Source organism: Erpetoichthys calabaricus, chromosome 4, assembly GCF_900747795.2.
Source record: "Erpetoichthys calabaricus chromosome 4, fErpCal1.3, whole genome shotgun sequence".
Lineage (NCBI taxonomy): Eukaryota > Metazoa > Chordata > Cladistia > Polypteriformes > Polypteridae > Erpetoichthys > Erpetoichthys calabaricus.
This window is the reverse complement of record NC_041397.2, coordinates 225,137,115-225,162,310: the sequence shown is the minus strand read 5'-3', so window position 1 is coordinate 225,162,310 and position 25,196 is coordinate 225,137,115. Positions and strand designations below refer to the sequence as shown.

Sequence of the window (25,196 nt, the reverse complement as noted above, 5' to 3'; positions counted from 1 at the left end):
TGTCTAATAAAGCGCAATGTGTGGTAACAAAATGAAGTTTCCAAAGCTGAAAATTTTCAGAATTGATTAGGAAACACTTTATTTCCCCCATCGAATCATGGAGAGAGCATTCTGAATCTTCCATTTAAGCAAAATCAGTACACACACTAAGAATACAAAATAAGGAGATCACTGTGAGTTTATCACTAGACTAGCTGTGCTACCCATTTAAGATGGGCTGAAATCTTAAGTAATCAATGTAGACCTCAGTGTTAACATTTGCAGTTCACTGTGCAGCACACCATGCAATGCACATGTCTCTGTTATATGCCTTTTGATATGGGGTTTGTAAAAGCATCATTAATATTTTTGATGTAACATCTATTGCGATGACAAATGCAATGCATTTAATTACTAAAAATGTTTGTGATACGACATCTTTTGGAATGACAGAAACATAGCAACTGGATAGACACACAGACAGACACCTATCCTTTATTAAGGTGGATAAGCTATTCCCATCTGATATTACTCCAAACAATGCCAGAAATCTGAAGGATTTGAAATAGCTAATAATACAATCTCATATTAGAGAATATCTTCCTCTAAATGGTCTTAATTTAGGGCACTCCCTAAACGTATGATTTAATAAGGATTGCCCTCCTGTAAAACACAAACCCCTTATCATTTTACTGAGTGATTATTAAGGTTGCAAGGCTTTAAAACAATAAGGCAGGAACTAGGGCAGGTTGCACATGGAGGACCACCTAGTTAATGGCTGGATGATCATTAAGGTATTAACCTAACATTTCTTATCTTTTACTGCCAGTGATGTCGGCCCAAATACGTAGCTGACACCACTGCCTATATAATACAGAAAGTGAAAAATGAAGCTGATGCCATGATTTCTGACAATTAATCATTTTATCATGTTATTCATTATGATTTAGTTTATACTTTTTATATGAATGTGTACAGTTCCTTTTGGCTTTGATTCTCAGATCTGGTATTGTATTCTACTTTGCTTTGTTGTTGCTGACCCTGCTTGCTTCAATTTCTGTTCCAAAAAGTATTCCTCTGCTTAATTTTATGTATGCGACCATGTGCAAAAATCCACAAAACAGTTTGGTATATAGGGTCAATCTGATGTTTAGAAATATTCCTATTGGTGAAAACTTTAAGGTTTTTGTATGATCAAACTTCCAGTCTTTAGACATCAAGTATTGAACTGAAAAGAAGATTTTGACCCTGGAGATGATAAAACACCGTAATATCATTTATGTATTTGGCTGACACCTTCATCCAGGGCAATGTACAATATGTGATTGCTTTTCTTTTGCTTTTCCTATTGAGCAGATGAAGTGACTTGCTCATGGTCACACACCACATAACCGCACACACATAACTTTAGGGTTTGTAGTCCAAAGCGTTAAGCACTATGCTATACAACCAAAGCAAGGAAAAAATGCAAAGAGTATACAGAAGTGTAATATGTAACACTAGTCATTTAGCCCGTTACAATAACGGGCGCTAGAACAGTAGTGCATAAACATTAGTAGGAACAGTCTATATTAAATGGCAAGGGACTTTGACCTCATTCTTTTTGTTGGTCGTATTTTTCTTTCTTTCAGCCTTTCTTTTGTTTATGTTTACTTGCTGAGCTGACCGTTCTTCGTGGGCTGCCGCCGTGTATTGTGTGTCTTTAATTTTCTGTGACAGTAATACTGTCTTGTACGGCTCTATTCAATAAGGGCGCGTAGATAATTTAGTTCAAATGGCTCTGGAATATGTGAAGAGCAACAGGTGCAGATCTTTATTTACGCGTGCCTTTATTCGCTGCGCCCAATTGAGGTCGTCCTTTTGAGGCTCGCCTTTTTGTGCGCGCCCTTATTGAAGGATACAATCATGTACGTCCGCTGGCTTGTACGTCCGTAATATACGTCCGTACGTCCGTAAAATACCTTTAATTTTCTCTGGCGGTAATACAGGCGTGCGCGTCGGTAATATGCCTTTAATCTCCTCTGACAGTAATACTGGCTTTTATGTGGCTGTAATATGCGTCACTGTATTGTGTACCTTTAATTTCCCCTCGCAGTAATGCTGGTTTGTATTTCCGTAAAACGCCTCTAACTTTCTCTGACAGTAATATCACGCGTCTCACCGTGCCCCGCGCATGCGCACTTCACCAGAAGACACCCACACACGGACACCTGGACGCACATAGGGATTTTATATATATAGATACCATTCAGACAAGGCCAAGTGAGCAGTGAGGAAAAAAAAGGTGCCATTGTGAGATCAACTGCAACTTTGAAATGCCTACTTTGCACAGGAAGTTATGTGAAACAATTAATAAAGTAGCATCAAATTAATTATACACCTTGTTTGGAGTATTTAACACAGTTGTAAATTTTTTTGCCAATATGTTGTTCAAGTTTATGTGGTCATATTAGACATGTTTGAAAGTGAGGTCTAAGTGAAGAACATGCCTCTTTTCACATATTCACCACATTCCACCATCCAGTAAACATCATGCCTATTGCAAACATGAGGAAAGATGCTTTTCATCAACAGAAAGGTTGAAGGTTGTGGAAAGGGGAGCATGTATAGAGTGACATCTTTAGTTTAAAGAACAACAACAACAACAGAGCTAAAATTATTCACCATCATTCATTAGCCTCTCACACTCGGTGTATCAGTTATGGTCTACTTGGAGGAGACCCAAGAAAAGTGAAGGGGTGTCGTATTTCTGTGATGGCCTTAGAGCTGCAGACTGATACACAGGATAGTGAAATCTGGTAAGCTGTGCGAGAAATGTTACCAGTATAACCCTGATCAGGTCAAATTAGTGCAGCTGTTGAGATGAAACCTCTTCTCTGGGTAACCCTTTACATTTAACTTTAGAAAACATTGAGTCACGTATAATTGTTTGGATTTATCCTTGGTCAGAATTGTACTGTGAAACACATCAAAAAGATACACACTGTTTTGATACTCGGTGATGGTCAAAATGGGGACATAATATATTTGTTAGTGTTATTGTTGTTGAGTTTTAGATCATTTAGCCTGTAACCTCTACTTTTCCCAGTTGTCATACTACATTACATCCATCCATCCATCTTGCAAACCCACTTACCCAGGGCAGGGTTGTGGTGCAGCTGAAGTCTATCCCAGTAAGCACTGTGTGCAGGCAGGAACAATCCTTGGGCAGGATGCCAGTCCATGCTGCATTACATTTCTTTCAAATAATAAAATTATCAGTTGCTTGTGAAATTCACATTTATATACTGTAAGTACTGTATGTTGGTGTAAGTAGCGCTGCTGCCTCGCAGTTGGGAGACCTGGGGACCTGGGTTCGCTTCCCGGGTCCTCCCTACATGGAGTTTGCGCTCCGTTTTCCTCCCACAGTCCAAAGACATGCAGGTTAGGTGGATTGGCGATTCTAAATTGGCCCTAGTGTGTGCTTGGTGTGTGGGTGTGTTTGTGTGTATCCTGCGGTGGGTTGGCACCCTGCCCGGGATTGGTTCCTACCTTGTGCCCTGTGTTGGCTGGGATTGGCTCCAGCAGACCCCATGACCCTGTGTTCGGATTCAGCGGGTTGGAAAATGGATGGATGGATGGATGTTGGTGTAATATGCCATACTGTTTAATACTTTGTTGCTGTAAATTATTAAATTACCCTAAGCTTTATTATAGCCAAATATTATTTTGTTTAAGTGGCTGATAAAATAAGACAATTCTTAGAGGTGGAACAAAAGTATCATGCTTAATAATGATAAAGGAATATTAGTAAATATTTGGAAATAAAAATGTTTCTTTTGTGTGGCTTTGTGTTTTTCAAAAAGTTTACAAGACATCTACTTAATTTCCACTTAATGTTTTTGTAGTTACTGTATTCTCAGCATACCATCTTTATTTAGTATCAGTCATCAACTGCAGTATGTAAATTGAATTGTTTTGATTTTCACAAAAAAATCAAAATTTACCTTAAAATAGAAGATCTGTTAGAAATACAAGATATTTGAACCCAAGTTGCATTATACTGCTCTAAAATTAAAAAAGTGCTAAAAAGAAAAAGCATTTTCTTTCATTGTTTAAATTGAGAAAGTCCTTAACTGTTCTGAAAATAGTTGGCAGAGAAAGAAATCATTAAATATATATAACTGCTTGTTCATTCATTCATCCATCCATCCATCCATTATCCAACCTGCTACATCCTAACTACAGGGTCACGGGGTCTGCTGGAGCCAATTACAGCTAACATAGGGCGCAAGGCAGGGAACAAACCCTGGGCAAGGCGCCAGCCCACCGCAGGGCACACACACACACACACACACACCAAGCACACACTAGGGACAATTTAGGATCACAGATGTACCTAACCTGCATGTCTTTGGACTGTGGGAGGAAACCGGAGCACCCGGAGGAAACCCACGCAGACACGGGGAGAACATGCAAACTCCACACAAGTTACTTTCTTATACTTTCTTAGATATTTTCCCCACTATTGTTGTGCCAATTTTTGTCTCATTTCTTATTCTGTCCTTTTTTGTAACTCCACACCTCCATCTTAACATTCTAATTTCTGCCACATCTAACTTCTTCTCCTGTGCTCTCTTTATAGCCCATGTCTCTGCTCCAGACATCATTGCTAATCTTAACACTGTCTTAAAACTCTTACCTTTAACATTTGCCTTAATGCTTTGATCACACAATACTCCTGATTCCTTATTCCAAATGTTTCATCTGCACTGCAGTCTTTGGGCTATCTCTGTATCTAATTTTCCATCTTGAAACTGCTTCATATATTCTGTTCCATCCACGCTGAACTCTATGAGTTATCTCTGTATCTAGTTTTCTTTCTTGGGTTACCACTGATCCTGGATTTTTGAATGTATCCACTTATTTCAATAGCTCTCCCTGCAGGCTAACCTCTGATCCTGATTAACATTAAACATCATGTATTCAGTCTTCTTCCCATTTATCTTCAACCTTCTATCCCCAAAGCCCTTCTTCATTCTTCCAGCTTCCTCTCCACTTCCTCTTTTCTGGTGCTACACAACACAATGTCATCAGCAAAAAGCAGGCACCAGGGGGATTGGTCCTTTATCCCATGACTCAACACATCCATAACCAGATTGAAGAGGTAAGGACTTAAAGAAGATCCCTGGTGCAGACCTACTCTAACTGGGATCTTGTATGTTACCCCAACACGTCCTCACTCCCTCATACTTATCTTGGACATTCGTCACATATTTATTTTCTGCCTCATGCATCTCCAGATCTCTTGACATGACACTCTATCATAAGCCTTGCCCAAATCAATAAACACCATATGCAAATCTTTCTGTTTTTCTTGATGCTTCTCTATGAGTTGTCTAAATGCAAAAACTGTTCCTCTGCATAAAATCAGACAGCTCTTCCACTATGGTGGTCTCTTCCCTAAGCCTTCTCCCTATAACCCTTTCCCAAATTTTCAGGTCTTCTTATTTTACACAGAGACCCCTGCAGAACCTGTAATTTCTAGGGGTTTTTTATTCACTTCAATAAGCCAGTGTTGCTACCCAGAAGTGGCATTGGTTTTTACTACCTTAAAACACTTCCATAGGTGAGAATGACTTAGTAGGCATCCTGCCTGGGTAAAGGTATCCCAACTGGGGTATATACGGTCATATTCATCCATATGCCTGTGCACATCCTTTAATTTTGTTTTCTGTTTAACAGTTTCTCTTTTATCTTTTGCATTCACAAGCCTTTTGTAGTAAGCCTCCTTTTCTCATAATGTTATGAAACTGCTTTAGCTTCCACTTGACTTTAGGTGATTTCTGTATGTAATTGGCTTTGCTCTGTTTTGTGAATCAATGATCTGTCTATCAGATGGTTTACGATATGTGTAGTATTCTTCTCAATTTTGAAATCTTTGGATTTCATTAGTTCTTTTGGGTTTGCTGTTGTCCCCAAGCCCCCCTTCTTCTGCTTACTGCAGTCTCCATTCACATGAATCTCAACAGTCTTTTCCACGTATTCCAAATGCTATCTAGCAGATATTACACCTCAGATTTGCAGTTTGTCACCAACTACAGTTACCAAATAGTCACCTGAAGAACATTTTCTTTGTCTTCTTTAAATGCAGGTGCATTTGAACAGGTTCTGAACCTACAGCTGTTACTCAAACAATGGGACTTTGGTGTCTTTGTTTTTCACTTTTTTTTCTTTTCTGTGCATTCTTATTATTTTAACTGTGCTTGTGCCTAATTTGTTTTTGCCAGCCATTTGATTGTTTTTCTTATATTTTTGAGTATGTGTTCACCTGTGCCTTTTTGTTTTTCAACTGGCATGTTGCCTCGCTGTTAGTATTAGCGATATGAATCTTTTATTTTAAGATATGACTAGCCATTTCAGTTGTATCCGATTCATCTGAAATCTCAATCCTCACAAGTTACTTTCCTATACCAATAGGTGGGAGTCAAAGAGAAAGTAAAAGTGCATCTTGGGATGGGCCAAGGGCCAAGGATGCAGCATCCTGTATTCATCTTATCATGCTTTTCTTTGCATAGCAAATCTACAGTTGATACAACAGAATATTGCCTTAGTGGATCTCCTTTACAGTTTTGAATAATTCTTTTTCTCCACGTGGCTAACTATAGTAGATTCTTCTTTTAGCATATTTAATAAAATGTAGTCATCAACATAACCCAATATCATATGTAAAACAGGACCCAAACAGTGATAAAGAGTTGGGGCTTCACCTTGGTGAGCCCGTATAATTGGAAGACTTAAACCACCAAAAAAAAAACATCTTTGCAGAAGCAATTTCATCCCAGAACTGCCTCAAGATGGCCGATTTCCAGGTTATGAGGTCATGAGGCAGGAAATGGAGGACCCAGGCAGACAGACACAGAAGTTTCATCAAAGTTGAAGTGGCTGTCAATCCTGTGTTCTGCAGAGGGAGGAGAAGAGAAGACATTAGTATAGAGCGCCAACCCCTGGTCTAGCGGGCAATTACCATTGCCAGAGCCCTTAAGCTGTCTCCCAAACAGTGGCACATGGTATAATCATTTCAAAGATTATGCTGGAGTGTTTTTGAGACAAGTCTTTGTGTTTAGTTGGCCCAGCCAAAGCCAAGATAAACCTCAGAAAAAACAACTTTTTAATGACCTTGATTTGCCATTATTCAGTCCCTGCTGTCTGATCTTGTACTTGTCTTCCTCACAGGCTGGCACAACTTTTTCAGAATTATCTTGCTGACTTGAGATATCATAATTTGCCATAATAATTGGACGGTAATCTGGGAAGTCTCTGAGATTGCCATTCTTTTTCTTTCTACCAGTCTCGTTATTACATTGTCTTTCCCTTTAAATAACACACAGATATTTGACTAAACCATTTTATATGACTCCTAATCACTAAATGTTCTCATTGGCAGATTATCCTTTAATATAATATATTTAACACACAGAATTCGTTTCAATATCAGTTTTCTGCTGTTGCTTTTTATTACAGGATTGAAGGGAGCCAGACGCAATGCTGGCAGGAGAAACCATGTCTGAATTTCAAATTGGTTCGCTGCAAGGCACGCTGACTGACTACTAAACATCAATACTCAATCATATTAGAAAAGTTTAGAGACACCACTTTAACCTTACACACATGTCTGTGAGATGCTGGCAGGAACCATGGTCCCCAAACAAAATCCACACAAACAAGAGAACATTGATACTGCACAAAGTAAATGACTAAACCAGGAATCAAGCCCAGGTCTCTGACACGGGCATAAATACAAGTATATTTCTAGATCTTTTCCTACATATAGGGTAGATGTGTTTAGTGTTGCTGCTTCAAGAATCCAGAGTCCTAGGTTCAAATCTTGGGGATAGTCACTGCCTACAGAGTTTGAAGGTTTTTCCTGCATCTGGTTTTTCTTTGAAGACCCTCAGTTTTCCTCCCACATTCTAAGCATGTGTGAGTAACATTTCTAAACCTCGCTCTGTCTGGTGAATACAGGAGTGGGCCCTGTGATGGTCTGGCACCTAAGACTGTCAGGATAGGCTCTGGCTTCCCATAATCTGAATTAGATGAAGCAGCTTTGAGAATGTTTTATCAGGTTTGTTACATCTACTGTGGGATGAGAACTGGCATCCTGGCTAGGGAGGGACAGGATTTATTATGAGAACCCCGCCAGGACATCCGCAGGGGTGCTAGGGAGATGGAGTCCGGAAGTGCAGCCCTGTCAAGGTCTTTTGGGAACCACCACAAGCAGCTGCCGGGGAGGACTGCCTTGGTTTTCACACAACCTGGAAATGGTTTGGATGACCTGGACAGGAGACCAGAAGCAGTTCCTGGGTCTGGTTTAAAAGGAAGCCCGCTACCTTAACTTGAATCGAGTCAGAGTCGGGAGGCAGCAGGCAACACTCAGAGGAGGAGAGAAGGAGGAAGAATTACTGGTTTATTGTCCATTTATTGCATAATTGTGGCACATTGCTGACAAGTGGTCTGTAAAATGTGCTTGGTGGAATAAATATTCTTTATTTTATTCATATATCGTGGGTGGTGTTACTCTGTCTGTGGTTTGGGGTTGTCTGTCGCCCCCTTGTGGTCACTCTATTTAAGAGTAACCTTTTCTTTCACATGGGATTAAGATGTCGCCTAAGGTGTTGGGTTTTCTTGCTTTTTGCAGTTTATCATAGCACATAAACATAACTTTGCCATAAGAAAAATGTAAATGATGTTTTTCTCCAGGAAAAGTGCTACATCATCTGGATTTCTATCCTGCAGCTTATTTAAATTTTAATTAAATCACTACCTTGTTAAGAGTGGACACATTGCTTAATTTCAGAAGGTCCTTTTTTATTATGACATCAACTGCTGAATATTTAAGGCATAAAGTATTTGATCAGCAACATTGACCTTGATGGTCTTGTAAGAAGTGCTGTTATCATACTGAATGTGACTGTTGTGTCATAAAACTGATTGAGCATTTTTTTGGTTTCAGCATCACTTATACTGTACTATAGCTCTAAACTAATGTCCTTTTATTTGATAAAGATGGCTGCCGTAGGTTATATATTAGCTAATGCACAAGTACTGGCTAGATCATTCTCTTTTCTATCTGCAGCCCTTTTCTAGCTTTGTGTCATCTGTTGATTTTGCAGTTTTACACTCTTTTCCAGCCATTTATTAGTAATTATAGGCCAGAGCCAAAAAGAGCTTTGCTGTTGAGGCTTCTGTTAATGGCAAGAAAAAGTTGCACCGATAATTACACAGTGCTCCAGTTTGTGAAATACCTTTATGCAAACATGCAGTTTTGTAATATCTTGATTCGTTGCAATTTTTTTTTAAATTTGATGCTGCAAGGATAGATTCCAGCACTCCATGATCCTAAAGTGGATTAAGCCAGTGCTTAAATAATGTTATGGTTATGTATGTAGCAGGTGGCATGTCAGTATGCAAAAGACATCACAATACAAGGAAAAACGATACCAACTTGTTCAATAAACAGGATATGGAAAGTCACAAACAAATGTCCAAGTTATTATTATTCTGATACAGAAAAACATTTCAACTGCCTTCTCACTCAGTTAGGGACATACTTATATGATATGGCACATGGTTTGGTTTTCAGCACTACAGTTGCACTTTAGAGATTTTATTTTACTGCATTTAAGGAAAGAAGGAGCATACAGTGGATTCAGAAAGTGTTCATTCCCTTTCACTTTATTGTGTTGTAGATTTAATTTTATATAGATGCATTTACCATTTTGGCCCATATATCTACACTCAGTAATCCATTTAGTCAAAGTGAAAACATGTCTTCAGAAAGGTTTGTAAATTTATTAAAAGTCAAAAGTGGAAATCCCTCTACTATGGAAGTATTCAGACCCTTTGCTATGGCACACCAAATTGTGCTCCTGTGCATCCAGTTTGCTTTTTTTTATCCTTAATAGATGTTTAGAACTTGATTGGTATCCGCCTGGTAAATTGAATTGATTAGACATCATTTAAAAAGGCACAAATTTGTGTATATCAAGTACCATAATTGACACTGCATGTCAGGACAAAATCCAAGCCATGAAGACCAAGGAACTCTCTGTAGACCTCTTCTATAAAAATTATGTTGAGGCATAGATTAGGTCAAGGGTATTAAACTATTTCTAAAGCTTCGACTATTCCCCGGAAGTCAGTGTCCTCAATAAATATGTAATGGAAGAAGTTTGGAACCACCAGAACCACTTCTAGAGTTGGGCCTTCTGGCCAAACTGAGTAACCAGGCAAGAAGCGCCTTAGTCAGGGAGGTAACCAAGAACCCAATAGCCACTCTTAACAGAGCTTTAGAAGTCCTCAGCTGATGTGGAGGACCTGTCGAAAGGATGACCATCTCAGCAGTACTCCATTAATCACTTGTTTTTGGTAGAGTGGTTAGGCAGAAGTCACTCTTGAGTAAAAGGCACATGACAGCCTGCTTGGAGTTTGCCAAGAGGCATTTAAAGGACAATAAAAGCATCAGGAAAAGATTCTGTGGTCAGATGAAACAAAAATTGAAATCTTTGAGAATAAAAGATTCTGTGGTCAGATGAAACAAAAATTGAAATCTTTGAGAATAACTCCAAGCACCATGTCTGGCAAAGAACCGGCACTTGCCTAATATTGTTACAGTGAAGCGTGGTGGCAGCATCTTGCTGTGTGGGATGCTTTTCAGTAGCCCGGACAGGGAGACTAGTCAGAACTGAGGGAAGGTGTAATAAGTTTATATGTTTAATATGTCACTGTGCTCTGTACAAAAAATATTTTATAAATCTGCTTCTTCTCAAATGTACAGCTAACACAGGGCCAGATTTAGCACACTGGGGCTCATCATTTAGAACTGCTAGGCAAGCATTAGAAGACAGGAAAGGGACAACTACAAAAGTGGTCATTGTACTATTTCTGTGTGACAGAGTCCGCATGACATTGGATCTTCTTTTCCTTGTTTGGAATGGTATGATTTAACTAAGTGGGGGGCCTGCACATGGAGAAAGGATATAAAACCTTGGAACATTGCCCGGCACACCTTTGAAGCCGACGGACGGATGGGAGATACCATCATCCGATCCTGAAAATCAACAAAAATGGCAGACTGTATACATCGAGCTCCCACTTCGGTGAAAAGTCTTGTCATTGGCTTCCTCGTCTGTTATGTCATGTAAATCGTCATTAAAGAAAGCTAAGTTATTCTCCTATGTGATTTCTTACCGCCGTATCACTAAGGGAGGAGTATCGCCTTTTATTATTTTATCTATATAGTTTCGGGTTACTTAAGACGCCGCAATTAAAAAAGAACTTATTCTAACCAGGAAGCTAGCGACCCCTGCTGGAAAACAGAAGGATGAATGCAGCTGAATACCAAGTGGTCCTTGAATAAAACCTGCTCCACAGTGCACATGACTTCAGACTGGGGCGACAGTTTAGCTTTCAGTATGACAACAACATGAAACATACAGCCAAGACAACACTGGAGTGACTTTGATACAAGTGTCTGTTTTTGAGTGGCTCTGCCAAAGCCAACTTAAACCTCATTGAATCTCTGTGGAGAGATCTGAGGATGGCAGTTTACAGACATTTTCCATGTAACATAAAGGAGCTTAAGAGAATCTGCCAGGAAAACTGGGATACATTTACCAAATTCAGGTGTGCAAAGCTTGTGCAGACTTACCCAAGATAACTTGAAGGGGCTTCTACAAAGTACTGAATTAAGGGTCTGAATACGTACATGAGTGAGAGATTTCAGCTTTTGATTTTTTTACTAGTGAAAGTGAAAACATGATTTTACTTTGATGGGTTAATGGGTGTAAATTGAGGTGCTAAAATAGTAAAGTGTCCATTTAAAATTAAATCTACAACACAATAAAGTGTGCAGAAAACAAAGGGGTCTGAAAACCTTCTGAATCCATTTAATATACAATGTCTACCATAGTTGGTTCTGACTCAGTTAAAGGTGGACCATGCTATAACCGAAACATAGGATCTAAGTAATACTTCTGTAATTCATGTTATATCATGACATTGCTGTGGAGAGCTTCTTAATTATTCTTACACTGAAGAGTTTGAAGCTGTCATCTTTTACATGTCTGGTTGTTTTTACTTGAATATTGAATTGATAGCTGTGTTTTGTCTATTATCTTATTAAATTGTCTGATGGGAGTGCATGGTATTGTAGACCTAGCTCTCCTCTGAATGGTGCATCCTGGGTAAGGCTAAATGAGTAACATTTTATTGGCATCCTCTGTGCAGGACCCCATTTTCAGCTGTATGCACCTGAGTATAAATGGGCTTTTAGGCAGCAAAAAAACAACACTGGTTTTAAGATTATTGATCAATCATGTAATTGTAGAGAGAGAGAGGGAGGTTGGGAGCTTGCGCTGCATTGCTACACCCACCACACCACCTGGAATGGGACCCGAGTGCAGCGGGTGACACCTCAGCACCACACTGGAACAGTGTGAGATTTTTTACAGTGACTGGAGTGTCTGCCACCAACCCCCAAGTTATCCCTGTAAGTTGGAGGACCTGCTTGCAGGGCTGGATGCAGATTAACGTCATACTCCGGACAAAGCAATTGCAGATTAAGGGCCTTGCTCAAGGGCCTAACAGAGTAAAGTCACTACTGGTGTTTGTAGGATTTGAATAAGCAACCTTCCGATTGCTGGTGCAGCCTTAGAGCCACCACTCTGCCCATGTAATTGTAGCACTCCTATAAAACAGGACGACTATGACCCCCCCCCCCCCAATTAATCTAGGGATGCCCAAAATATTAACACCAATCAAAGTTGCTCATTCTTTATTGCCACAATTTGGAGACTATTTAAAATAATTCACATCTTGAAACCAGCAATGTGGGCAGGAGTAGGTTCATATAAGGCTAGAAAACACAAAAAAATGCATGAAATTCAAACCACCCATAGTGAATAACAATGTAACTCAATAAAGAAAGAACAAATAATTGAATCCTTTCTGAGGTGAAATTAGGAAAAAGAAAAAAAAATCTTAAACCTGTTGCAGACTCCTACTCCGAGACCCCACATAACAACCTGCAGAAGAAAAAGGTTTCAATTTCTGTTCAACCCTTGCATACAACTTCCACAGCAAGAGTACACAGTAATAAAAGAAAACTAATACCTAATTAAGTTAAGAGAACAATGACCAACAACCCAGACTCCCGAAAATATACAACCAACCAGAATCCTCTTTAAAAATCAAACCAGACCCAACTCAAAATAATAGCTTGCCTACCTGCTTTCTAATGCAACATACTACAGAAAAGGACAACGCAGCACGACGCTCCCAACAATATACTGAATCACACTCTGTGCTGCCCATTTAAGTAAACTACAAAAACATGCCACACTTTACTTTAATGGCGGCAGCTGAACTTCATCCTGCCCCAGATTACTCTGAAGCCATTTGTTGATCTCATTTAAAGAGCTCGGGCTACATAATCATAGTTAAATCTACGTGACGAGAGAGAGAACTTTAAAGTTCTAGGGTGTTTGCTGTAAAATGATGAGAATGACATCAGAGAGAGGAACATCACCCACACAATTGAGAAGATAAAGACCTCTCTAGACAGAATAAAATCTGAAACAGCTATGCACCCAGACTTAAAGTGACTCACTCTCATCATTACCTGTACTCTATTCTTACATGTTTCAATAACTCTCTTTTCAAACATATTTCCTATTTTTGCTGCAAATGAATTCACTATGCTTTGTAAACTTAGTTTATCTTTATTGCACTAGTGACTTTATTTGGGCGAGGTATAGTGTTATGAGCACCTGGTCTGGGTGGTTGCCATATTCCTACTGGGGTTAGCAGCTGAGAAAAGATGTCTTCAAAAGCAGCAGCATGGTGAGTGGGCACCTGCTTTGATGATTGGCACAGGCGTACTGTATCTCAGGTCTGAAGAGAAGCATTTGGTCTGTCGATGCTGAGTTTAGTAACTCAATTTGCTTTGAGGCAGCTGTCCATGTGCAGATAAAGCTGCAGACGTGGGCACTGAAAAGTAGATACGTAACACTCATACATACGGCAAAGCTAACAATAGCTATAGTGTATGTATGTATTATACGAGTATATTATATACTGTATTAGTATGTATGTAGTATATATTATGTGAATTTCCCCTTGGGATTAATAAAGTATCTATCTATCTATCTATCTATCTATCTATCTATCTATCTATCTATCTATCTATCTATCTATCTATCTATCTATCTATCTATCTATCTATCTATCTATCTATCTATCTATCTATCTATCTATCTAGTGTAGGCAAACCAAAGTATAGTATTAAGAGTACCTGATGAGGGTGATTACCATATCCCCACAGGGGGTTAGTAGCCGAGAAAAGACGTTTACTAAAGTAACAGCACAGTGAATGGGCACCTACTTTGGGAATTGGCACAGGTGTAGCTAAGATCTGAAGACAACCAATTGGCCTGCTTCCGCAGAGTTGGTAAGCCCCTTTGCTTGAAGAAGCTCTCCGCATGCAGGTAAAGCTGCAAGTACATTAAAGTAGAAGTAAATTTTCATGATAATACAGATGGATAGATTTTTATCTTGTCTACGATGTTAGAAATCATACACATTTGCTATAGTACTTAAAAAACAGTTCTGAGTTCATATGAATGGATAAACGGTCAAAAAAGGAAAAGTTTTGCTTACAGAACTGCCTTAGTAGTATTTAAAGAACGGGCTGTAAAAAATAATGGGGGTTTATAGGCAACCCAGAAAGGAATTGTCTATTCCAATGTTAGATATATTATTCAATATGTTTAAGCATTTTACATTTCATCGTGACCAGGCACCTAAAGGGTTGAATTAAACCCACATGGCCACACTGTAAAATGCCCACTCTGCCATAGTTGGTGACCCTGAGCAATTCACTTAATCTCTGTTTCCACCAGTTAACTATGTGCAACTGTCTGAAAAATGCTTCACTTTATATGCATATTAAAGTGCTTTGTGATGTCATTCCCCATGAAAAGTGCCACATAATGTGAATATTGATTGACTGAAAATGCAGAGTCCGAAAAGAATGCCTCCTAGCTACAGTAGAATTGTTTAGTTCTTTGTGTGAAGTCCAGTTTGGTTGTATACAAAACATGAATTTTTAAAGCATAATCTGAACAGTATAATTTATTTTCAGCATTCCTAATTTTTTCAATATTTTTCAGAATACTGTATAATAATTTCACTTTCTGTACTATATACACAATAAGGATACAGTGTTGTGCTGAAAGTAACCCAAACATGCTTTTTTGAAGAAGCTGCTTAGTACAGATTATTATTAGAGCAAGCTAGGGAAATAAAACAATGTTTTAAAATAACTGATTGATGTCCAAAGTCACTTTTTGATGTGTTTAATAATTTTAAGATTATGCTACTAAAATCATCTCAATGACATTTTGTATTTTGTTCTTTTCATGCGTTTCTCACTATTATGGTCATCGCCATTTTATTGTTCACAACAACACCCATTATCAATTACATGGCAGAGGCTATAATGTAACCTGCTATGACTATTTAGGATGGTGACACACTGTAATGTGTATCCAAATTTCAGATAAAAATTAAAAGGTGCGGTGACTTTAAAACTTTTGGCTTCATTTTTCTAGAGCTTGATTTTTGCTTCAGTTTTTGACAGTTATTTTTTTCATGTACAATATATTTTGGTATTGATCTCTGCCTGTCCTTAGACTATTATTATGGATCTCCATGCTGGTATTCTGATAAACTGATACTGATATTGCTGCTGTTTCCATTGAAGGATTCAGCACTTTGTAAGTTTTAATTACCATTAAGCTTTAGTCAAAAGAATCAAAGCGCTTTCAGAAATTCCACAAAACATCTGGCTACAAGATTGAATTTGTACTTGGCCTACTGGGTTTATTAACTTGCTAAAGGAGGCAACCCCTTAGTCTTTTTGTTTAGAAGCTTTTCTGTAACTTTCATTTTTCTTGAGATGAGTTAATTGGCCGAATCTATCAAGGAGCCTTGGATGTCAGAGGTGAAGTTTACAAATCAGAGACAAAGTATTTCACATCTTAAAAACGAACAGCTTGAATGAAAACCTAACACAGACCCTATATACCTACATTCTGGGCATTGTGAATTGAAATGTTTTAAATACATTTTACATGCTTATTTCACATATTTTCTTGCTGTTTTCTTGTTATAGGGTTTTGAATAGGAGGAATTAGGGTTTTGTTTTTGTTTAATTATTTTTTTGATTTGAGGCCATTTCCAAAAAACAAAAATATTTTACATCATGATGTGCCGCTATTTTGTTTTCTTGAGGGTGCTGCCATTTTGGATAGCATGTTTGTGGTTTCCATTCCCATTGCTACCATGTGCCACTTGGAAGTTGTGGCACATGACATCACCACTGCAACAGTAAAAGAGTCATATCCTGGTTGTTCAAGATTCTGGATTCAAAGAACAAAAGACTTCAGTTAGTATGTGTTTTCAAAAAAGGTCTGGAACAGGGGTGGGCAAAGTCAGTCCTGGAGGGCCGCAGTAGCTGCGGGTTTTTGTTCCAACCCAGTTGCTTCATTAGAAAACAATCCTTGCTGATAATTTAATTTCATGGCTTGTTAGTGCATTAACTCTGCCATGTCAGGTCATTTTCATATCTTAAATTTATTTCCTTTCTAAGTATACTGTATCATCCAAATGATTTGAAGTCTAAAACAGACAAGTTATTCTCAGTCCTTCACTTTTTTCTCTTCACTTTCCTTCCAAGTATTTAATTAAACCAAATAGTGCACCATAAATACACACAGGTGAAAATGGAAACAAGCTAAATAGAGAACTGCTGCTTTCCTTTGTCATTTGCATCTTATTGCTAATAAGGAGCAATTAAAAGATGAGAATACAGCTATTTAAAACGAAAATAAACAATAAGTTCAAAATCTTAACAAGCGAGACAACTAACATGAAGCAGGAGTGTTACTTGAGCAATAAGTGCTTCTTATTAAGCCGCTGGGTTGGAGCAAAAACCTGCAGCCACTGCGGCCCTCCAGAAACAACTTTGCCCACCCCTTGTCTAGAAGCTCAAGTGGGTCTCCCCGGTTTTTGAGTTGTACAATGTGATTAGTAGTTTGGTATATTTAGACTTTTGGTAATGACCCTGTCTAGTTCTAATGAGCACAATTTTGTCTCCTTCTTGTCCTTCTTTTGATAATTTTTTTTCCAAGCAGGTTATGATTATTACAATGGCTTTATTAATTCAATATCTCAAAATAATGTCACAATGGCACAGTGCACATAGGTACATCATAAGTACTCAAATTGCTGTCCTCGCATACTCACAACTGTAAACTCAAACTTACTTTTTCCCATTCCTGTATATGTATAGGGCGGCACGGTGGCGCAGTGGGTAGCACTGCTGCCTCGTAGTTGGGAGACCTGGGGACCTGGGTTCGCTTCCCGGGTCCTCCCTGCGTGGAGTTTGCATGTTCTCCCCGTGTCTGCGTGGGTTTCCTCCGGGCGCTCCGGTTTCGTCCCACAGTCCAAAGATATGCAGGTTAGGTGGATTGGCGATTCTAAATTGGCCCTAGTGTGTGCTTGGTGTGTGGGTGTGTTTGTGTGTGTCCTGTGGTGGGTTGGCACCCTGCCCAGGATTGGTTCCTGCCTTGTGCCCTGTGTTGGCTGGGATTGGCTCCAGCAGACCCCCGTGACCCTGTGTTTGGATTCAGCGGGTTGGATAATGGATGGATGGATGTATATGTATATATGTATATATACAGTATGTATGGGCTTTAAATTCTATAGCCACTAATTTACATTGACATTTAGTGGATCCTAGAGGAACTAGACAGCTTTAAAAGCTCCTGTGTCTTCAAGGCAGCACTCAGAGCTCTACCTAGAGCATCCCACAAATTCGAGATGGCCAGTGCCTGAGTCTCCAGTATCTAAACACCAGCTGATAGACAAACTTTATAATTTAAATGGTTTAGACTTTCGTGTTTGTCTTCTATACAAGCTCACATGATAAAAGAGAAGGCGGTTAAAGATACATTTAACACTACTTTTCATGTTTCAGGTGTTACACACAGTGGGCCTATGGGAGTTTCTGTACAGGTTAAACTTTGATAAAGACACTTTGATTGGTCAAAAAGTCAATGTTGCCAGTGTCTACAACAATGTTACTGGCAGTCCATCCATTCATTATCAAAACCAGTTAGTTCAGTTCAGGGTCTGTGGAGGATGTGACTTGTCCTGACAACACTGGGTACAATTCAAGAACGGTCTCTTTTTTTAATATAAACTAGGGCAGTGTTGTTGTTGGGGGGATGGCTTTAGTCCAGTACCTGATCGCAAGTGTCCAGCTCCTGGTCTTCAAGAGTTCTGCCTTCTGATTTTAATGGGTGGAGCGACTTACTGTACGTGAAACTCCATGATGGACCACACACCACTCCCGCCACCAACTCTTCAATTGTGTGACAACCAAAGAGGAACCCCCAACCCTGCTTTTCCATCTAACATACATGTGGGTCTAGCAGCATTATTATCTAAGCCCAAAATAAGCAACCCAGCTGGGGTTGGTCAGACTCCAACTTGTGTTCCAACAGCAAATGGCAACGAATCTGCCCTCTTTATTCTGAGCCTCCTGGTGGCTCTCTCTCTATGGATTCAGTAACTGATCTGATGGCCTTCCGTTTTTCTACCCCAGTGATGCACTGGGGCTTTGCACAATGAGTGCCTTGCAACTAATCTCAATGGGCTCGCCTGAAAAGATCATCAAAGCAGAGTTGTCAGTGCAATATCTTATCTGTTTGTCCAAGTCTATTCTCATGTCTTTGTCAAACTGCTGTCATTCTCTTTGGCTGGAAGATGGGGTACACTCGATCCATAGCTGATTCTGAGCTACTATGCATGAATAGGAGTTTGAGTTGCATGGAGAAACCAGGCTTTGTGGAGTAATTCCTGGCTGGCTCCTCCTGCATCTAAAATATTTTCCATACTTAACAAATAATAATCAGACAATCTAAGTAACTGAGCTACAGGCAGTCAGTAACATTAACGTAGTGTTATAAACTGATAGGTAGCGAGGATGCTTACATGTTGGAGTTCAGGTCATAGGTTAAGCATTATAGGGGTTAACAGTTTAGTGACACACAGGTAAAAACTGTGACTGTGGTGGTACAGCATCTAATGTTACCATATCACTTGCTGGATCGCAGGGTTGGGAATAGCTTGTTACTGATGCTTATACAATCTAAAAGAATGGCAGGGGTTCTTCAGGCACCTCTTGTCATACATGTCCTGCATAGATGGAAGTGTGTTTCCAGTGGTAAACTGGACCATTTCAACATCCAGGTGCAGATCCTGACTATCTGGCTTACTAGAATGTGATAAAGCTAGTCAGTATGCTCTTGACTGTGTGTCTGTCAACATTAGTGAGGATCCTGGGGAAAAGATAAATTTTCATCAACAAAAGTGGAGGCTTTGTTAAGCCTTTTAGCAAGACACGTGTTGTTGAGGGACAATGAGAGAGCTACTGTCTAAACTCACACTTTCCATTGCAACTCCATTAATGTCAATCATTGTCCTTAGGTTTGCTCAGGAACTTGTTATCACTGATTGGTATCATTGCACCATTCACTGAGAAATTCAACATCCTCTCTGTAGGCTGTCTTGTCATTGCTAATAGTCAGGCCCACCACTGCTGTATCATCTATCATTGTTTCTTCTTGAGACTCGGTTTGTGTCATACTTGGCAAAACAGTCATGTACAGTGTATACAAGAAGAAAAAAGCAATCACTCAACCCTGGGATTCTCTGGTTTTCAAACTTAGATTGTTAGATTTCCAAAAGACTGACATCCAGAAGTCTACCATTCATGAAGCCATGCATCCAATTACACTGGGTAGTTCTGAACCCAAATGCCCGGCACTCCAGAAAGGGTGAACTCATATGAAAACCTAAAGTGTCAATCTAACAGTGATGATTTTACTGTGTGATCACCACAACTAGCTTCAGTGGGTTGATAATATGGAATTGTAAGCTAAAGGCAATAATCAGAATTGCTTTGTAAGTTATCCCTTTTGCAGATGGTTGTTGAGGATATCCTTGGCACTGGACAAATGGTGATTGTTGTAAAGCGGGTGAGGACTGTAGCCAAAGACAAGGACATATTGCACATACCTGCCAGCTGATCAGCACATGTTCTGAATGTGTGTCCAGCAATGCAGTAGTCTAGACATTGATCTTTATAAGTATTCACTATCATCAGAGATGTACTCTTTTCATCTGTGGATATCATAGGAACCTGGTAGAGCCGTGGTTCTGCTGGCTGAGTGTGTGGTACTGGATTCAAATGAGCACGCTAAGGCCATCTGTCAAGGAGACATCAGAGAGTATAGCACAGGTCACTTTATCTGAATGTCTTGCAGTATAATTCTGGGGCATTAAGGACACAATTCTCTGTCTGTTTTTATTTTTGTGGTAGTTGTCCCTTAAAGTGTTTTTTAGATTGATCCACCTGCATATTTCTGAGTTTACACGTTAACAGGCATACCTTGATGGTATTGAAGGCACAGGAGAAATCAAAAAACATAATCCACACAGTGCTGCCAGCTTTGTCTGGGTGAGAATAAGCCAAGTGGAGCAGACAGATAATTACATCCTCCACTCCAATCTTTGTCCAATAGGCAAACTGCAGTGGGTCCAGGTGGTCTACCACAAGAGGACTCATATAGTCCAGGACCAGCCTGTCAAAGGTCTTCATGATGTGAGACGCAAGTGTCACTGATGTGTAGTCATTAGGTGAAGAGGAACCTGCCTTCTTTGGAATAGGAACAATGCAGGATGTTTTCCACAACATTTCTGGAGCCTTAGGGACAAACTGAACAGGTGATAGAGGACACCACAAAGTTGGTCAGCACAGGCCTTAAGAACTTGAGGACTCACTCCCTCTGGTTTCACATATTTTCCTGTTTGTAGCTTCCTTAGTCGTCTCCTTAATTGGTCTTCAGTTATGGACAACCCATACTGATGGTCAGAGGTGCACTTGTCACTGGCCATTCCAGTTGACATGGTAGGAGTAGTTGATGTAGTAACTTTGAAGTTGGCCTTAATCAATTAGGTGAGATGTTCAAGTTCAGAGTTTATTGACATTTGCACAGTAAGGAAACATTTCCCTGTACAATGAAATTCTTTCTTTGCTGTCCACACCAAATGCCAATGGTTAACAAACCAACGTATGAACATAAATAATAAACAGCAAATAGATAATAAGTAACAAAGGCAGCATAAAAACAGAATAGAAGTATAAAGTGTAATGTGCAGGTAGGTGTGTGATGGACAAGTCAAATGCAGGTGTGTGAGGTAGATAGAATGAGGTGGACCATGGTTATAAACTCCAGTCAGTTATTTAGGAGTGTAATGGCCTTGGGAAAGAAAGAGTTGAGGGAGACAGGGCTTTTTTTCAGTGTTGACTAATTGAAAAGGATTATTTATTGTTATTGAGGACAAAACAGTATTTAATCTGTATAAGAAAAAAGTAATTCAATGTATTACAGTGTTATCTACCTCAAATGGATCATACATGTAGCTCTCAGAACGTGTAACCCTCATTTGAAAGTACTGGAATTAATGTGTAGTTTTAATTTGGAACCTTTGAATCACGGTTATTGGTTTAGATATGCCCTAACATTAAGAATGTTTGCTATCTGAGTTGACCCACTTGCTGCTGACAGGTCATCTCTGCTGCCACTTAGCAGCCTCTCTTCACAAACTTCCAGACAAAGTGAGAAGTCTTTAGTTCGGGTCTCACTGTTTCTTGGAAGCTGCTGTTATTAGCAGTTTGAAGGATACCCTTCAGTGTGAGTTTCTCACTCTGTAGCTTTTAGCTACGCTACTGCCACTTCCACCCCAGTCTTCACATTATCAGTAATATTCATATATACAGAAAAACTGAAATATTGGTAGTAGATTTTAGTAGATGTGCAAGTTGTTTTTGACTGATTAGAGATGTCAGAGTGCCTGACTGTGTACATGAATATTTATACGTGCTGCTGTGTACTTATTGAACGGGGCAGAGTTGAATATGTCTTAACGCTGCTCATCACAAAGCACTTGATAGAATGAACAGATGTCTCAGACGTATGTTTGGGTTAAAAAGCCAGTTTAAACTGGTTAAGCTGTGCATTTTAGTTAACCTTTTATCTGGCATCTCATTTGTGCCTTCTGACTGATAGTTTAGCTTTATGTGACTTCTTACTGCATTTAATAAGGATTTTATGGCAAAGGATAACATTATGCAAGTTTTAAACCTTTACTTTCTCATTGCTATTTATTTATTTATTGCAGATCAATTACTCGCTCTTACTACAGAAATTCTGTTGGTGGGCTGCTGGTGTTTGACCTGACCAATCGGAGGTCTTTCGAGCATGTGAAGGACTGGCTAGATGAAGCAAAGATGCACGTCCAACCTTTTAAAATTGTTTTCCTTCTGGTGGGACACAAGTGTGACCTTCCTTCTCAGCGCCAGGTGACAAGAGAAGAAGCAGAAAAGCTTGCTTTGGCTTGTGGGATGAAGTACATCGAGACTTCAGCGAAAGAAGCTACCAACGTGGAGGAATCATTTACTGTGCTTACCAGAGACATCTATGAACGAGTCAAGAAAGGCGAGATTAATATTGAAGAAGACTGGGAAGGTGTGAAAAGCGGCTTCATCCCAAATGTTGTCCACTCATCTGAGGAGGCTGTGAAGCCTGGCAAACGATGCTTTTGCTAACTCCTGGAGGAAGTTGGAAGGTTGAACTGAAGTATTCATCTAGAATTCTTTGATGCATGTACTTCAGCAGTAAGCACCAGGCCATGCTGTGCCTGAACGTAAGGTTTGGCGTGTTATTAAAAAGCTGCAGTCTTAATTGCCAAGCAGTTTAACTAATGGTTTGGTGGTATACAATATGTGCACTTTGTATAGTAGAACACAAAGCGCTTATTGAGTCTAGCAAGCAGTAACTTACTTACACCAATTGCCCCTATCTTCCTGCCCTGTATTAAAATGCTTTAATGCCCATTTATACAATAGCAAGAATTGCTTGCTTATGCACAAGCAACTGCTTTCCCATCATTCCAGTCATTATGTGATGTGCATTCACGCTGACCAGCCATATGCAGCAATCTTTCAAAATCAATATACACAGAACAAACATGTTGTAAGAATAAATTTCACCTTTACCAATTCCATGATGGTGAGCTTTAATTTGTTATTACGGTTGGGATGTTGTTTTTCCACGTGCCTTTCATACTTCATGCCAGAATCTTCTGATGTATATAGAATGTTTAAAATAACAATGGCAATGTTTAATCCTGTGACAAAGTGCAAGTCAAACTTGGAGAATTAACATTGAATCCTGCATTATATAGTACAATGTATTTATATACTGTACATTTAGAAGATGAACTCTGTTGAATATTCTCTCTTCTTGTATATACTGAGTATACCTAAAAGTGCACCAACTATAGATGTCCAGGCATCTCATCCATTGAGAGGGTAGCAATCATGATGGTGATCTTGGCAAGCAGAAATAAAGCAAATATGCAGTAGACTTCTAGGCATTGTATTTGAAGATGTGTGTAAGCCTGGTGGAATCTTACGATGCTCAAAGCATTGAGTTTAGCTCTTTAGACTGAATGGTATAGTGAGCTTTAAAGGGGTACATCATAGGTTGGGTTTGTATTGCAGCATTGTACATTAAATCCTATAATAATTCTAATCTGGCAAGATATAACAATACCATTGAGGATTTATACTGCACCATTATAAAGCTAACTCCCATAATAATTTTAGTCTGGCAAGGTATGGCAATACTGTTAAAAAAAATGCACTTAAACGTCATACACCATGGAGGAGTATTAAGTCACATGCTTCTTTATTGTACATTTCTTGGAAGAAAATCTGTCTAATTTCTCCCAAATGAATCTTTACCGGCAATGGTATTGACTCAACAGGGAAATAAGCTTACCAGTGATGCACAAGGGTAGATTAAAAATCTTCCCCTTTATACACGTAATCCTATGCGCTTCTCACAACCAGAGGACCATTAAAGGGAGAAGGAAATTTTATGTGCTCTGCTAAATCTGTGAAAGAGGCACCAGGAGAGACATTCAGATTTCTTGTCATCTGTGACTTGCATGCTTAATGGTTTTATTTTCTTCCAGAGCAGCAGTGCTTGAGAGACTTACATTTTTTTTTATTTTGCAGTTCTGATTAAGAATAAGCTAGTTGAGAACGCAGACGTTAGTTGTGATAATCAATACTTTTACATATTATACATTAGCCTTCATTCCAAGTGCTTTGCTGTGCTGCAGCAGTGGAATCCACGCCTTTTCAAAGTGAAATTACTGTTGAAATGACTATTGTTTCGTGTTAAGTCCTGGTCAGACTGTACATGATGCAGCGTTGAGATGGTGATTTAACCTGTAATGAATACATTCGGTAGATAGTTCCACAGAGAACAACCTCAGCCTACCTTACATAAAGCTCTCCTAACCTCAGCCTACCTTACGTATAACTCTCCTACGTCTTTGTTGCAGGCAGTATGGTGAGGTAGTTAAGGCTTTGGACTTCATACCTGAAGGTTGTGTGTTTATATCCTGTGTGAACTGCTAAGTCATGTTGCAGCACCCAAAACACAACCACCACAACACAAATCCCGGGTTCAAATACAAGGTTTACTTGTACAAAATACCTTACGAAAGGCTTCTTTTAATAATAAATACCAGTAATGTTCTCTTTTTCTGTCTTGTCCTTCTCCTTCTGCTCTTCCTTGATAAACTTCGTCCTCCTCCATCCAATTCTGACTTGGCTGGAGGAGGTCGAGCGGCTTGTTTTATCTTGGACCCAGAAGTACTTCTAGTGGAAGCACTTCCAGGTCAAACTGAATCCTCACAAAGTCAGGATCATGGATCCTTGTAGCATCCCCTGGGGCACCCATAGAACCCAACAATGCTGCACCATGGGACTACAGTTCCCGGCATGCCTTGCAGATATCAATACAGGTAGTGTCGCCCAGGGTTGCAGCCATCTAGTGTATCGGGAGAGCATATAGTCCTGGCCAGGACACCTGCCAATGTGTATCATCCATCACACATGCTACTGACACACTGTGACCATGAGCAAGTCACCTCACTTGCTTGTGCTCCAATTGGAGAAAAAAAAATTAGAA

The 25,196-nt window shown here is 39.5% G+C and overlaps 1 protein-coding gene across 1 annotated transcript in view; it reads left to right on the top strand.

Annotated features, from left to right (window-relative positions):
• Nucleotides 1-24,511, top strand: part of LOC114650624 (ras-related protein Rab-39A) — a 30,990-nt gene extending 6,479 nt beyond the window's left edge. Inside the window, exon 2 of the mRNA XM_028800391.2 lies at nucleotides 22,330-24,511. Within this exon, the coding sequence (XP_028656224.1) occupies nucleotides 22,330-22,756 (427 nt within the window). The 3' untranslated portion in view covers nucleotides 22,757-24,511. The remainder of the gene's footprint in view (nucleotides 1-22,329) is intronic.
• The last annotated feature ends 685 nt before the right edge of the window (nucleotides 24,512-25,196 follow it).